At 49.4% G+C, this 15,863-nt stretch overlaps 1 protein-coding gene across 1 annotated transcript; it reads left to right on the plus strand.

Annotated features, from left to right (window-relative positions):
* Positions 1-13,211: 13,211 nt before the first annotated feature.
* On the plus strand, positions 13,212-14,912 carry LOC129388075 (solute carrier family 22 member 13-like). The gene has a single exon (XM_055078100.1). It carries the CDS (start codon positions 13,212-13,214, stop codon positions 14,910-14,912), a length of 1,701 nt encoding a protein of 566 aa, XP_054934075.1.
* The last annotated feature ends 951 nt before the right edge of the window (positions 14,913-15,863 follow it).

Here is a 15,863-nt window from a genome sequence, read left to right on the forward strand (position 1 = left end):
CTTCTTGTGTTTTGGTCTGCTATAATTATGATTTTAAATGTTCTTTTGCACTCCTAACAAAGAAAATCACGAACTTGTTATAGCTTAATTCCTTTCTGTTTCGACGGCACAGAGTATATTTGTGTGTTTCGTGAGTTTTTTTTTTTTTTTTACCTGGCAAATATAATTTTATCCTTGGATAGCTGATGATTTGGCCCTTTGAAAGATGATGTGTGTGTTTCACCGAGAGACTACTGACACTTACATCAGAATTCCAGGCTGCACGTTGGGAATGGAAAAAAGCATGTTTTTTTTTTTATTGCGAATATACACATAAACGCAAGCACACATGATATAATGACCACGTGCACATATATATGCATACTACCCTGACCAAAATTACGTGGACTAGAGATTCCCCGATAAAGGCGACTTTGTTCCTCGGCCTACGAATGTAACTAACTTCAAATTGAAGACTACAGTCCGAAATTCTTTCCACAATGCTCGGACTACCACCGCGCCAGAGTTCCCCTAATAAGTTAAATATAAAACTAATGTGCACCGAGCCATGCAATGAGAGAGAGAAACAACTTTATTTAGTCGCCTGTAGAACGACACCATGATTAAACGGCGCCGCGACGTGGGCCCCGGAGGTCTGGTCAGCGGGTGGTCTCTACTCAACCCCAGCGCGTGTTACTCCCGCGGTCTGTCGCCCTGAGGAGGACAGACCCGTCGGTTTCGCTCGTCCTTTGTAATTAAAGAGCCGCCGAGACCAGCGGGTCGGCTCAGGTTTGGATTTCGTGGTCGTAGCATTCCGCCGCAGCCGCGAGTCACGGCGGCATCGTTGAACTTGTTGAAACTTCGTCGGGGAACTTTGAGCAATACCATAGGATGTGCGTCAGGGTGGCCCTCTCCCGCTGGCACAGGCAGCACACATCACTCATATACTTTCGGGTACAGATGATTCATTAACACTGGGGTGGGTAAGGAACCAGTTTGTAATTGTCTGAACAACACCACCTCCGCTCGGTTCAGCCCCGGGTGCGGGAATTGGTAAGTCCTTCGAGCCAGACGGTGAAACTGTTTAAGTTCGTTGAACGTCGTTATGCGGTCCTTGGCACTACACCGTGTTGGACGGTCGCTTGCAGCGGCGCGGTTGGTTAGCGCTCGCGCCAATTCGTGTGCCGTCTCCTTGTGGTTATCATGCTGCTACGACACATCGTGGCCCGCTTGCGCCGGGAACCACTTGATTTTAACGTACCTATTCTCTCGCTGCAGGTCAGTCGAACACAGAACGCGCACAGCCTCACCACAAACTTTGCCCTTCGCATAATTCCACACTGCACTTCGCCAATCACACATCACCGTTTGATAATGTGTGATGGCCCTGGCCATTGCCCTGGCAATGGCCAGGGCAATGGCCACCTCCTCCGCCTGACACGCCTCTCGGACTCGTAAGTTCGCCGCTGCCCTCGTCGAGCCGGACGACGCCTCGATGACGGTAGTAGTAGTAGTGATTTTAAGATGAAAGGAAGATAAACGTGCAGTGCCGTAACTGTCTCTCAAGGGGGGCACCTCAACAGCACTGCACGGGGTAAGGGAAGTGGGGAGAAAAAGATTAGAGAGGGAACGAAAGAGAGCGAAAAAAAACAAAAAAAAAACAAGAAGGTTAAAGAAGAAGCAAAGCGGAGCTTACAACCGCGCTCTCAGCTGAGTCTCGTCACAAAAGCCAAGGAGGGCAGCAAGCGCTCTCTTGGCGATGGAGGCGGGGGCTGCGGGAAATAGGAGATCACCCTCCGTGCTGCACGGTAGTCCGACTCGGCGATATGAAGCACAGAGCGCGGTGCGCTTAACGTCGAAGGCTGGGCAACGCAGGAGAAGGTGTTCCAGTGTCTCATCCTCGCCGCATTCCGTACACGCGGGGCTGCCTGTTCCGTGCAGTCTGTGCAATCGGGCGGCCGTGCTGAAGCAGCCGACGCGCAGCCGCAGGAGAAAGGAGCGATCCCAGCGGGAGAGGCCGGTGCGGGGGAAGTGGCGAGGGGGCGTCCCCGCAGCAACACGTCAGTCAGGATGATGCGCGCGGAGGGTGCGCAGTATGGCCGTCTTGGCCACGTCGAAGCGAGTGACGGAGATTGCGAGGGGCAAGCGAGCCGCGAGAGCTTGCTTCGCAAGGGCGTCGGCTGCTTCGTTTCCGGGCAGGCCAATGTGCGCGGGGACCCACTGCAAAACCAAGTCGCAGCCCTCATTTACGACGTGGCGCAGTTTCGATCCCACGCGCTGCACAAGTGGGACGCCGGCATAGTCTTTCCGCAGCATGCACAGAGCCGCGCGCGAGTCACTCAGGATCGCAGCAGACGAGACACCGCACTGGTGAAGAAGGTCAGCCGCAAGGTCGATGGCCGCGAGTTCGGCGACTGTCGATGAGGCAGGGAAACGGAGACGGCACTGCCGGGACGCAAAAATGTCCGGTGCCGTGCACGCAGCAGCAGCGGAACCGTCACTGGAGACAGACCTTGATGACGGTAGCTACGAACGCAGCGCTGTCTCCCTGGTATCCTGCCGCATCCATGAACCTTGCGCGCTCGTCCTCGGCGTGAAAGTCGAGGAAGGCCTTGGCCATCGCCGCTCTTCTCTCTTTCTTTAAACTCCGGGTTTATGTTTCTCGGGATGAGGTGTACCCGAATACGGCGTCGAGTCCCGTCCGTGAAAGGAAGGTCGCTACTCGCCTTTTTCGCCCCGGGCGCGAAGCCCAAATATTGAAGTATGAGCCTGCCGGCTTCGGTCATAGAGAGCCGCTGCAGCTGGGCGGGCCGTTGAGCTTCCACAATTTCCTCGAGGGTATTGTGTACCCCCAGGCTCAGGAGCTTGTTCGTGTTCGTACACTCGAATAGAGTGAGCGCCGCCTCGTAAGCTCGTCGTATCAGGGCATTGATCCTATTCTTTTCACACTGCAACCACTTGGGAAAGGCTGCAACGTAGGTGACGTGGCTGACTACGAAGGAGTGCACAAGCCTAATTAAGCTTTCCTTCTTCATCCCGGCCTTGTGGTTGGCGACCCGTCTGATGAGACGTATTGGGTTTGTAATCTTGGCTGTTAGGCGGGAAATGGTCTCACCGTTGCCCCGTCGCTTGTCTATAATCATGCCGAGCACCCGGATTTTGTCGACCTCCGGGATCACTTGGCCGTTCCTCGTCACGATCTTGATGGCCTCGTAATCCCTCGGTTCGCTCTTGTTAAGTCTGACGTACTTCGCTGGTAGCACCGGCAGTTCTGACTTGCTCGGTGATGAGATCAAACCGGAACCGTTCAGCTGGTCTTCGATCGCGTCGACGGCCTCTTGCGGCGTGCTCTCATTGTGCAATGCAATGCAATGCTCCTAATTCAATGCAATGCATTGCATCTCATGCAATGAGATGCAATGAAGAAGGCGCGAAGCTAATTTTCAAAGATGGAAGAAATAAATAACGCAGTTTCCCCCGAAAGACGAAAGGCCGAGACGTCTATACGAAGTATGGATAGTTGTTCTATCGGCCACCTAAATATGTCGGCATTCTTTGTAATTAAATTAACAAGCATGGTGTCACGCGCGTACAGGCAAACGTGAACACAAATCGGTTCGATGACGGCGGACACTCGCTATCAACACAGTCGCGTGAGGAATCGCGGCAGCAGCCGGGAGCGAGTTGCCTTTCGTACTGCATCTCTCTTCAACGCGAACTAATGCCGAGAACACATCACACATGCCTAAAGCGGCCAGCGACCCGCACGCGCAGTCCCAATTTACATCTTCACTTTCCACAGCTACGGTCGAACTAGCGTGAGCCATCGCTCCTAGATCACGCCGCCGACTGTGAGCTATTCAGCGAGAGAGCAGCAGCAGATAGTCACGGTCAGCAAGAGAGGCGCAGGGAAGGGGGTGGAGGGAGGCGATGCTGCAAAGAAAGCTTCGCTTTAAAGGAACTGTCGTTTGTCCAGCCATATTCGAACTAGCGATATATAAATTTCCCCTTTAGGCGCAAGCTCTACAGCCCACCACTCTTCTAGCTAAACGGTCGAAGGAACGTCGACCTCCACAGTAAGCTATGTGGAGAGATTACCACACTCAACCATATTATCTGGGACTGCGGGAAGGACCCTCCCCCCTACTCTCTCATGGCCGCTCCCTCCTCGCCGTGACCAGCCAGGAGGATCAGCTCCAGGGCGTGAACAAAGCCGGGGAGGTGGCTGGCAGGCAAGACCTGAGAGGCTACCCTCCCCCCTTGAACGACACCTTTTGCCGAATAAAATTTTACGTACCTACTGTTGTGCCCGTACAACCAGCCCGGATTCCTAATCTACAAGATGCAGAATTTATCCTGCGAACGCCCTTTGGACAAACCCATGGGGTCGCCGAAAGGCACAGCGCCCTAACGCTCCCTTGACAAGTCAAGATGCTGCGCCGCCAGGCAGGGGCGTCCTGTGGAGGAGCATCGGTGAGCGACATGTCCAAACGTGCAACAAAGTACTAAACAGCCCGACGCCGTATTTCCTTTCCCCTGTAGGTCACCGCTCGCGGCAAATTTGAAGCGGGTGGCCAGCGCGGTCGCTGGTTGGACCTCTCGGACGACCGTCGAGTGCTGGCTTTGTATTGGGCCGTTTGAGGGACAATCGTTTCTCTGGGCTTTATAAGACCCAACGCCGCCGCCTGCAAGGAGAACCGAATCCACCGAAGCACCGTGAGCCGAGTGCCGCTCTCGAGTGGAGTGAGATGTGTTACGCGTTGGAGTCTCGCCGGACGTCGCCGTGCGGGAACAGTCGCGGTTGCTGTTAGCTTTTGGCTCCCGTGCCGATCCGATCTTCTCCTGTATAATGAACTGTATATAGCGTATAAAGTCCCTTTCGTTATTCTCACCGACGCCTGACTCGGAATCTTCGGTACCCACTAGAGAGCTGGCGACGCTCTGTCACGAAACGGGTGACGAGCGTTACAGGACCATCTCAAAGTCGCAACACTACCGACCTGGCAACCAAATTGAAATTAAAAGGGTAAATAGACAACCAGGAGTCACCAAAAAGAAAGTGAGAGAAACATAGACAATGGATTGGATGAAAAAAATGGAAACAACAAGGACCATGGAAATTTACAAGAATGAGAAGAAATAAATCTGAAGGGAAAATCCGTGCGATAACACGAAGGTAATTCCCTCCCGATTTGAAGCTTGAGGTGATTTCCTAAGGACAAAAACATGCAGGAGCAAATTTTCGCAACTAGAACAGGCATGTGTAGGCGGCACAGGAAAAATCCAGACACCACTCAGGACATGTTAATAGATTGCGAAGGAATTCACCCAATGATACTCGCAGGTAACTTGCACTTTCCAGAAGCGCGTGTATTTAAAGTGGACGGAAGCATCAACTGGTCAACAGTCGCGATAAGCAAGCGTCATTAGGAGTATTGGTGGAGTAGGAGTACCATCTGGGCTACACCGCCGACAAGTTTTACCGGTAACGTAACGCTTTTTCACTCCGTACCACTTTCCGCTGAAAACTACGTCGAGTGGAGAGACCGGAGACTCCTGGAGGCAACCGGTTCCCACTGGGACGACGTGCTGCATTCGAATCACTTTTATCGGCGAGAGATGTCAGTGAGAGCTGTAGTTCGGACGAAGCTTAGTCACCTGTGGAGAAGTTTGCAAACATTTGCGGGTAATTCCATGCAGCAAAAAGAAGGCTTGTCCTTCGTGTGGTCACTTAAGGGCGAGGTCCAAATCTTGTCCCTATTTGAAGTTTTCCAAAGAATACTGGGATTGATTGATTGATTGATTGATTGATTGATTGATTGATTGATTGATTGATTGATTGATTGATTGATTGATTGATTGATTGATTGATTGATTGATTGATTGTGCTTATGGCCAAAAGCATCAAACAGGCTGAGAGGTATATGCGTGGTTGTTTGCGAGGTTGATTTGCCGGGTTTTCATGCAACTAAATTTCAGTACCCGAGCGTTATCCCATTCCTCCTCATCGCAAAGCGGTGCTGCCGCAGCCTCGAACGGAACTCGCGACATCTTTCTCAACAGCAGAACAACTACCATATATATACCTTATATAGCCAGTAGGCTGCCGAGACGGTCAACAAGTGTCGTGTTGAAACGGCTTATCACCCAAAACGCGTCATTTGCTACAGGCGCATTGCAAGTGTGTGCGTTCTTGCCAGTCGGCGCCAGTGCACACCTCAAAGCATCCAGTGCTATACCTTAGACTCACGCTACCATCCAATCTCTGGGCGTGTAGGAGGCAGGCTTTTGTTAAATTTCTGACTCTCACCCACGTCAGCTCCCTCCCCTCGCCAGACTCGTACTTATCACAATTTTGCCGTGGAATACGAGCACAGGACCACTTAAACAATGCAAGAAACTCTGCGACACTTCGCAATAGCGAGGTCGAGGAAATTAAACTATTCAAATACTCATTGAAGCCGCGCGAAATACCGAACTGCCTTCATTCTTTTTTTATTAAAACCTGAATCAATAGCATTAGCCTCTTATTTCTTTTATTTTATTCATTCGTTTATTCATTCATTCATTTATTTATTTCCTAGCTCTAAAGTTCCGGAGGCTCGATAGAGAGGAGTGGGGAGTATATCAGTAGTCATTAGCAAACATCTTGAAAGTTTTCCGCGTAGATGATGACAGCAACGAAGACAGGAGGGTTGCTCCAGTCGTCGGGGGTCGGTGGTACTAATGCGTGAAAGCAAACGCCGATGTCTGCATGGCCTTACCAGTACCAGATCTTTAGTGCGAGATGAAATGTCAGATGGGACGTAGGAACAACTCTACTTTAAGGTCAATTTTAGTGCAGTAAATCTCAGTGTAGTACAGAAGGCCTAACATCTTCAGCTGCCATTAATCTCTCTCTATCTCTTTCTCTCTCTCTCTCTCTCTCTCTCTCTCTCTCTCTATTTGCGTTCTCAGCAGTACATTACCCGCTGCGGTGGCTTAGCGGATATGTCGTTGCGCTTGGTGTGATAGCTAGAGCATGGCGGTGCTATGCTCAGGGACGTGGGTTCTACACGAACTGTTACGGACAAATTCCCAGCACGATAGAGGTTCTTTCGGAATTTGTAGCCATCTAAGGCATGAAGACAGGGGCGTAGCCTGGGGGGGGGGGGGGGGGGGCTTATGGGGCTTCAGACCCCCCCCTTGAAATTCTTTCGTGCTGTGATGCCCCGCCGACTAAAGCAACCTCGGCACCGGAAATCATGCTCGATTTTGTCCAGAGTGTCCTTTTCACTCTCGAAAAGGCCTTTCAGCACAAACATTACGACATTGGGGTGAAATTCGCGGCAACGCCAGTGCACCGGGAGTAACATCGTAACGCCCCCCCTCCCCCCTCCCAAGGAGCTCCATACGAGCAGTTTCAAAGGCGTTTTGATGGCTAGCGGGCGTGTCGCTGCATCTCGCGGAGGACGTGGAATCTACGGAGCGCTTGGATTTCAATTCTGAAACTTTATGTGTATAAAGTTATCATAACATTTTGATGCGAAAGGTGCATTGACAGTTCTAAAGTCGTGCTTTAGATTTTAAATTCCGGAACATTGCGGGTTTAATGTTATAAACATTTCACGCCAAAGGTGCATTAAGTTTTCTAAAGTCGTACCTCGGACCATACAATGAGACAGAGCAAATCAACACACTAACAGACAAGTTTGCTAAGTACGCAGCGAGGTCCGATGAGTCGAAGCGTTGTGGGGGTTCATTTGTGCCATTATGTCACAGAAAAGAATATCAACATGTTTTTCACCTGCGCCAAAGCATCCATGTCAAGACACTAAACCCAGCGAAGGTAACTACGTTCTTATTCATTTTTCGACGTTTACTTTTATTCGCGAGTACACATTTAGCCTCTTCACTTTTCTTGTTCTCGTTACCCGCGGGCTGCCAGAGCCAGCCAGAGCGCATGCGTTTTTCTCGTGTTGCCCCGACCACCGCGCGGCGCACTTCGGTGCGTATTCGTTTGTCCGACCGAGTGGCTTTTTGCCTGGCAGAGTTTTGGACGCTTTCTGGCTAGTAGACGAGTAAAAGAAACAATGGTCCCTCGCCACCATCACAGTGGGGACACGACGGATTGCAACGCGTTCGCTTGAGCGCAATCTGTCCGGAAAGTCCTGTCTCGCCGGTGTAGGATGCCGAGGAGTATGCGTATGGTTCTCTGTGGGTCAAGCGTCTCACGTTTTCTTCGATATTCATTCGGTAGCCACATGAGGTGCCCAAAGTGGGCATTCGATTGTAGCCAACATGCTTTCCTTCGTGTCTTTTTTTTTTCATTTTGGTGCCTGCGCCCCACAAAGAAAAAGAAAAACATTGTTGCGGCGCAGCGAAATGCCGCATGGTGAAAGTTCGATTTCGTTATTTCTCTTGCGGCGGATAAAGGGGCCATGGGGCGCTTCAGTTGCCGGGTACTCTTATTATATTATTGCGATAGCAGTTATATGGAAGCTCCAGGCGCATTCCTGCCGTCGCCGTCGAACTCATGTTCTCTATGAAGTTCAAAGGCGATAACATCGTGACCGCCCTCGGCATGTTGCATGTGCGAGTGAAAGCAAAAGGGGGTGGGGGGGGGCGGCATAGGTGAGCCGACGATGGTTGCGCAGTCTTGTGTGTGCAAGGGAGAAAATAGGGGAGTAAGCGCGCCGCCTTCAGTCACGCGCGATGCATCGGGGGATTGGAAGGAGGAGGGGGCGGTGATCTTTGAATCTGTGGTTGCGCAACATGTTTATTTGCCTTGGTTGACGCATCATATATAGTGACTTTTGCTTATATACGTAGGTTTATTGGATAGTTATACGTATATTTAAATATTTAATTGCGAGGTTTTGTGTATATGTGCAGTGAACTTTGTTTCCAGTTACACATTTTTGTCATTTATCAAGGTGTATCTTCGCATTTGTGTATTCCATTGTATCTTCGTATTTCTAATGTACGTAGGCGAGTCAAATGAAAGTGAGCCAACTCATCCTGCGCAATATTGACTCGGTTCATTATCTGCGACGCATGCGCGAGGCACAGAGGCATCTCTCATTTACAAAAGTGACACGCAGGTGTGAGGATCAAGGTTTTTTAATGCTCTCATACACTAGGTTGAACATGGTTGCGTCACGTAATGGATATTCCAAAGTTGAACGGTGGGGTGTCGTGAGGTTCGTGACAGATGATGTTTCCCAAAAAGAAATTAGTTGCCGTATGGCTGCCGTGTACGTTCAATATTGCATTTCATTGGCCACTGTAAAGCATTGGAGCAAACGGTTCAAAGAAGGACGGGAAAGTTGCGAGGACGATCCAAGACCGGGCCATAGCCACCGTGCAATAGCCTCCAACACAATTGCAAAGGCTGATTAGAAAAAAAAGGATGACAAGCATCGAAGAATTTGCAGGGCGTGTGAACATCGGTCACGGTTCGAGACCTACAATTATTCATGAACATCTCGGTTATCAGCTCTTGTGTGCGCAATGGACGTCCAATATTTTGAACCACCGCTAGAATATGGAGAAGTTCGGCGCTGCCTTCACTCATCTAATCCGGTATCATGATGAGGGTGACGACTTTTTGTCTGCAATTGTGACCGGGGACGAATCATGGTGCCCCTACTACGAGCCTGAAACACGACGGCAAAGCTTACTGTGGAAACATTTGAATTCACTACCCCTAAGGAAAGCAAAGGCCGTCATTTCTGTCGGAAAGGTGTTGTTGACTTCTTTTTTCGATCGTCAGGGGCCATTATTCATCCAATTTGCTAAGCCTGCAGAGCCTATCAATCGTTTCCCATATTATGCAACGTTGGATCGGCTGCGTGTCACAATCAAGAACAAACACCGTGGAAAATTGAGGAGTGGGGTCATCTTCCTCCACGACAATGCCCGTCCCCACGTCGCTGGTGTGGTTAATACAAAACTGGCAAAGTTCAAGTGGGAAACGCTGCAACATCCGCCATACAGCCCAGACTTCTTGGCTTGCGACTTCCACATTTTGGTGCATTAAAAAGTCATCTCAAGGGAACCATATTTATGTCGTACAATTGCGTGAAATAGTCAGAGACATTTTGAAGCAACAACCCAAGGAGTTTTATTAGAATCATGATACTAGTTAGTCAGTGGGACAAATGTCTAAATGCTCATGGAGGCTACTTTTAAATAAAGTACCCTGTTTGTTATATATTCGCATTGGCTCACTTTCATTTCCCTCGCCTTCATACATTTTGCAGAACTTCTGCTTTCTATATATTCTCTCTGCTTAGACCATAATTTTGGTGCAATTACTCACCATACACGACCAGTGACAGCTGCTTCTGCACAACACATTTAAACAAAGGAGAGCGTCATTGAGATTTTTTCCTGGTCGTTGCATATGTACAAAAATGTAAACAAGCTTCTTGAATGACAGAGAAAGAGAGAGCTGCAACTGAGAGAAAGGCAGGGAGGCTTATAAAGTTTTATAAAAATATTTGTCCGCATCGGGTTCATTTCATGGCCTTTACATTTTTCATATCGGCGACATACACTGCTTTGCTGGTTTGAAACTGATATAGCTCTAAAGTTGGTGTGATATTTGCTTTACGTATTAAATATAGAGATAACATGGAAGCATTGATATCAGTTATTTCCGGCACAATTTTTCAGACATACGTGTATATTCTCTTATGACCAAATGCACATTGTACTCGTCTTTATAGTGCGCCGCGTTCAAGAATTCGTTTGCAGTATCTTTGGCAATGGCAACGCACTTATAATTTATGTTTAATGTATGTGATCCCTGGACAAATTCTATAAGGAGGAGACCGAGCTGCATCAAAAGCGGCGAAGGCGCTTTTCTGCTTCTTAAGGACGACGGGCTTGTGCGACCATCTGTGACTATCAATGCAATTTCAGTAAGAACACACGCGTCAGCGAACTCACCGCAATTTCCTTCTTTCCTTCCCTCCTCTCTCTCCCTGTGATCTTTGTTTTCCACTTTCCCATTGCCCCAGTGTAGAGTAGCCAAACAGACGTTATTCTGGTTAACCTCCCACACTTCTGCTTTTCTCTTTCCTCCTTTCCTTCCCATGTACCACTGGGTATCTGCAAGAATAGACAACATGGGCCACTGTAAAGTGTAATTTAAATGCAATGAGCATTCTTTGAGAACTTCAGGCACTTTTCAGTATGTCGGCCTGGATCTAACATCATATACGCCAACTTGACCTTTCCTCTTCTCACATTTCCCTGCAAGAAGTAGCAGGCCACAGACAAAGCTTTTCCGACCGGCCTCTCTGCTTTCTTACATTAGGAATGTTTCCCTATCCCTGTTGGCCACTGGGTATGTACGCCATTTTGTTCTGTCTCCGAATAGGTAATGTTGGAGTAGACCACTTGGGACATTGGGTATGTGCCCCTAGTTATGTGCAAGAATAGACAACTTGGGTCACTGAATATGTGCAACTGGGCAAGTGTCACTGGGTATATGCCCGAATATTCCGCTTCGCCCATTCGGTATGTGCAAATGCAAATTTGAAACTAAGTATGTGAACGTCCTCCAGAATGGGTCTGTGCCTATGTGTACATGCGCGGATATACAAGCCAGGAGGTATGTTTACAGGAGGCATTCAGAGACCTGGATTGGGAAGAATTGGGGATAAAAATTAATGGAGAATACCTTAGTAACTTGCGATTCGCTGATGATATTGCCTTGCTTAGTAACTCAGGGGACCAATTGCAACGCATGCTCACTGACCTGGAGAGGCAAAACAGAAGAGTGGGTCTAAAAATTAATCTGCAGAAAACTAAAGTAATGTTTAACAGTCTCGGAAGAGAACAGCAATTTACAATAGGCAGCGAGGCACTGGAAGTCGTAAGGGAATACATCTACTTAGGGCAGGTAGTGACGGCGGATCCGGATCATGAGACGGAAATAATCAGAAGAATAAGAATGGGCTGGGGTGCGTTTGGCAGACATTCTCAGATCATGAACAGCAGGTTGCCATTATCCCTCTAGAGAAAAGTGTATAATAGCTGTGTCTTACCAGTACTCACCTACGGGGCAGAAACCTGGAGGCTTACGAAAAGGATTCTACTCAAATTGAGGACGACGCAACGAGCTATGGAAAGAAGAATGATAGGTGTAACGTTAAGGGATAAGAAAAGAGCAGATTGGGTGAGGGAACAAACGCGAGATAATGACATCTTAGTTGAAATCAAGAAAAAGAAATGGGCATGGGCAGGACATGTAATGAGGAGGGAAGATAACCGATGGTCATTAAGGGTTATGGACTGGATCCCAAGGGAAGGGAAGCGTAGCAGGGGGCGGCAGAAAGTTAGGTGGGCGGATGAGATTAAGAAGTTTGCAGGGACGGCATGGCCGCAATTAGTACATGACCGGGGTTGTTGGAGAAGTATGGGAGAGGCCTTTGCCCTGCAGTGGGCGTAACCAGGCTGATGATGATGATGATACAAGCCAAACAAGAACCAAAGTGTTACATATCGACAGCATAAAATTTTAGAAGTCCACTACAGAGAAGTGGAAAAGTCAGCGTCAAGATCAGCCGAGCGTGAAGAAAGTGGCGAAATTAACCGAATGTAGCAATAGCGTGCACTCAGTGTGGATCGCTGAGCAACAAAAAAGTGCCGATGTCCGAACCGGAAAATTGATCGAATCGACTAGAAAGAAGGGAAAATTTGACAAAATGGTGTCTCTCTACATTGCGTCACTGTTATTCGCATGAACGCTTGCATTAATCATGACAGGAGTTCCACCGGGTATTTTTTAAAGAAACTCATGGGATAGCCTTTAGATAGGAGCACACTAGACTAGTAGGACAGGTTACTAGGATAAACATGGAAGTCGCATTATTAAACGACGAAGCGAAATGAACTATTTTTTGTTCGCCAAGTAGCAAGCGGAAATGCCAACGCCACACTGTGACAGAGTGTGCAATGCGCGCGTTGGGGAAGAAGAAGAAGTATTCGTTTCGGCAGGTCCGCACAGCTAGCCCTCGTCAGGAATCCTTTCTTCCGAGACTGTCCAGGACTACTAAACCAGAAGAACAAGACCTCAGAACCAGGCGATGGACATCTTTCTCCCCCACCGACTCGCGGGCGCCGATCTCCGAACAAGCGAGTCGTTTGACTGCCAGGATGCTTTTGGTTACGGCCCTTTCCAGAGGAGGATGCTCTTTCTCATTCTTTTCGGACTCTTCTCGGCTCATTGCCAAACCGTGATGATTTCCCACGTCACCGATGACGTCGACCATTGGTGCAAGCCACAAGCCGGTTTCAACATCTCTGCAGCCGATTGGAAGAATATTGCCATACCGGTCGAGGCCGACGGACGCTTCAGCCGCTGCCGCGTTTACGAACGCTGCATGCCACCCGCTGAACACGGCGATTCCGCTGAGCATCGCAACATCGGCGCTATTCTAACCGGGGCCGACGAGTGGTACAACCGATGTGTACAGGACACCAGCGACACACGCGTCGTGCCCTGTGAAGAGTGGGACTACAACGTTAGGACGCCCGAGGCAAGTGCGGTGAGCTCTTGGAACATGGTGTGCGACCAACGTTTGCTTCCGGCCACCCTTGTCGCCCTGCACAACGCCGGCGCCGTTGTTTCCCTTATACTGGCCGGAGCCTTCGTAGACTACGTCGGCAGGAGAGTCATACTACTGTACTCCGCCGCAGCGGTAATGACCTGCATGGTGTGCACCTTCGCGGCGACAAATTACGTGCGCTACGCTGCGGTGCGCTTCCTTACCGGGGCCAGTGTCGCGGTACACACGATTTTTACCTGCCTCATACCGTTCGAGGTGATGACGCACGCGCACAGGCCGCAGCAAGTGCTCCTCGTGGCGGCTCTGGGCCTGGCGTTATGTGAGGTTTGGAGTGTCATCATCAAACCCATGGTCATCAACTGGCGTCTGAAGCAGGTCATGTTCCTGGCCCCGACAGCTCTCCTGCTCCCGGCTTTGTCTACCGCCCGAGAGTCGCCTCGTTGGCTCGTCGCGAAAGGAAGACTGGACGCGGCCGAAGCAGTCATGATGCAGGCTGCCGAAACCAACAATACCCCACTTCCTGTCACTGCCTGTCTCGTGGAGAAACTGAGAGAACAGATGAAGAACCACGCAAGTCGCGATGGTTCGGACACGGAAGACTTGGTCGACTATCGCTCCCTCCGGCGTCGAGCGTTGGCCATGTTTGCCGTTTGCTTCTCCATATCTTTTGTTTTCTACCTCGATGTCTTCTCGACAGCGCAGTATAACGAATTTTGGATCCCATGCCTCTCGGTTGTCGTCACACTCACGACATACGCGGGGATGCACTTCCTGATGACCGGCGTCGCACTCGTCAGAGTGCTCAGCGTCTGCTTCCTATTGACAGGCTCCATACAATGCGCGCTGAGTGTGACGGTCGGTGCTGGATACGTCACGATCAGCAAGACCTTACTCGTCCTGTCCAAGGGCGTCTCAAACGTAATCCTTATACACTGTTTCACCTACGTCCTGGAACTCTTTCCATCCGCAGTGCGCGCCGGTGTCGCCTGCTGGGCATTCGCCTTCGGGCGTGTCGCGGCCATGTGCGCGACAATGACCCTCATCCTGAAGCCAGCTGGACACGAAGACCTGGTGTTCGCCGTTGCGGGACTTTTCCTCTTCGTCTCCTTGCTCGTCATCCGGCTCCTTCCACGGACGACAGTGGTGGAAGAAGCACGAATCGTGTCCAGACACTCTTCATACTTCACCAGGATGTCCATGAATTACATGAAACTAACCCTCGTACAGAGGATATTACGCAATAAGTCCAAGACCGGAAGCGTGGAGAGCTCCAAGTCATCCAGCAAGAAGAGCGGGAAAAGTGGTGGCAGCAAAAGTCCTGGAAGTTTTAAAGAGTCTCGTCGATTTCGAACCGAGGAAATCATGGAATGAAGCCACCGGAAGCTTAGCATGAAATGACTGGGCGCGATGTCCTGTTGGCGACATCAAAATATAGCTTCTTGAGTTCGTATCTGCTATATTTACGATTTTAAATGTTCATTTGCACTCAGCCCAAAGAAAAGCACAAACTTATGTTCTAACTTCCTATCTGTTTTGACGGTACAGAGTATTTCTGTGTGTTTCGTGAGCGTTCGTTTTTACCTGACAAATATAATTTTATCCTTTCGATAGCTAAAGCATTGGCCCTTTGAAAGTTGATGTGTGTTTTTGACCACGAGACTATTTAAACTTAATCAGAATTCCAGGCTGCACGTTGGCAATGGGAAAAAAGGACCATGATTTTTTCCATTGCGAATATATACATAAATTCATGCACAGATGTTTTAATGACTACGCGCACGTATAGTACATATGCATGCCCCCCTGACCAAAATTACTGGGAATAGGGACTTCCCGATAAAGGAGACTTTGTTCCTCGGTCTACAAATGTAACTTCATATTGAAGACTACAGACCAAAGTGATTTCCACAGTGGTCGGACTACCACTGCGCCACAGTTCCCCTAGTAAGTTAAATATGAAACTATAGTGCACCGAGCCATGCAATGAGATGCAATGAAGAAGGCGCGAAGCTAATCTTCAAAGGGGGCAGAAATAAATGCCGCCGTTTCTCCCGCAAGACGAAACGGAAGGTCGAGACGTTTATACAAAATATGGATAGTTGCTCTTTCGGCCACATAAATAAGCTGTATCGGGCCTGGCAACCAGGGTCCTCAAGCTTGGCAACCATGCTATGTAAGCCTGTCAGCCGGGAGGCTCATATAAAGGCGCAAGAGTCCAATAAATCGGATTGTTACTCTTCAGCGCGGCCAAAAATAATTGACGCCATAAATATTTCGACCACATAAGGTTCCTTAACGTGTAGCCAACGAGCGTTTTTCCCT

Source organism: Dermacentor andersoni, chromosome 10 (assembly GCF_023375885.2).
Source record: "Dermacentor andersoni chromosome 10, qqDerAnde1_hic_scaffold, whole genome shotgun sequence".
Lineage (NCBI taxonomy): Eukaryota > Metazoa > Arthropoda > Arachnida > Ixodida > Ixodidae > Dermacentor > Dermacentor andersoni.

Bases quoted from the DNA above. Each gene is read 5' to 3' on its own strand.
- LOC129388075 (XM_055078100.1), top strand. From the start codon at position 13,212: ATGATTTCCCACGTCACCGATGACGTCGACCATTGGTGCAAGCCACAA.